We start from the raw sequence: 470 nt of genomic DNA, 5'->3' as shown, positions 1-470 counted from the left end.
TGCATTGGTGTGACTATTAAAGATACCAGGGCCAGGCTGGTTTTTCCACGGAGCCAACGTGACAACAGCGGCTCCCACTGGGCCAGCCAAGATGATAGGGTGAGGAGGAAACTTGTGATCCACTTGCCCCACCTCAGCAGACAGGGTTCATATTCTGGTGTATTACCCTGCCCTGTATTTAACCTCCCCCCGCAAACACTGCCGATTGCACCAGGCCCTTGAAGGACAAGGGGAAGGATTGGGGCTTGTCTCTCCCATTTTTGGCACCCTGCCACCAACTGCACAGCACGACATCGGAGTCCTGCCGCCGCCCTTCGGGGCTGAGCAACGTTACCTTTGATGTAAACACGGAAGACGCCATCCCGCATGTAAGGCATCGCCATCTCCAGCTCCTCGTCGGTGGAAAACGCGATCAGGTCTCCGTCTTCATCTACAAAGGGCAAAGCGCAGCATGAGGTGCCCGGTCAGGG

The 470-nt window shown here is 56.4% G+C and overlaps 1 protein-coding gene across 3 annotated transcripts in view; it reads right to left on the bottom strand.

Annotated features, from left to right (window-relative positions):
- Positions 1-435, bottom strand: part of SQSTM1 (sequestosome 1) — a 4,332-nt gene extending 3,897 nt beyond the window's left edge. For all 3 annotated transcript variants that reach the window (XM_010011799.1, XM_010011800.1, XM_010011802.1), the window contains exon 1: positions 335-435. In XM_010011799.1, the coding sequence (XP_010010101.1) occupies positions 335-383 (49 nt within the window). In that variant the 5' untranslated portion in view covers positions 384-435. The remainder of the gene's footprint in view (positions 1-334) is intronic.
- Positions 436-470: the final 35 nt, after the last annotated feature.

Source organism: Nestor notabilis, unplaced genomic scaffold (assembly GCF_000696875.1).
Source record: "Nestor notabilis isolate BGI_N333 unplaced genomic scaffold, ASM69687v1 scaffold27343, whole genome shotgun sequence".
NCBI lineage: Eukaryota > Metazoa > Chordata > Aves > Psittaciformes > Psittacidae > Nestor > Nestor notabilis.
Note: the sequence above shows the minus strand (reverse complement) of the source record. Positions and strands in the feature narration are given on the sequence as shown.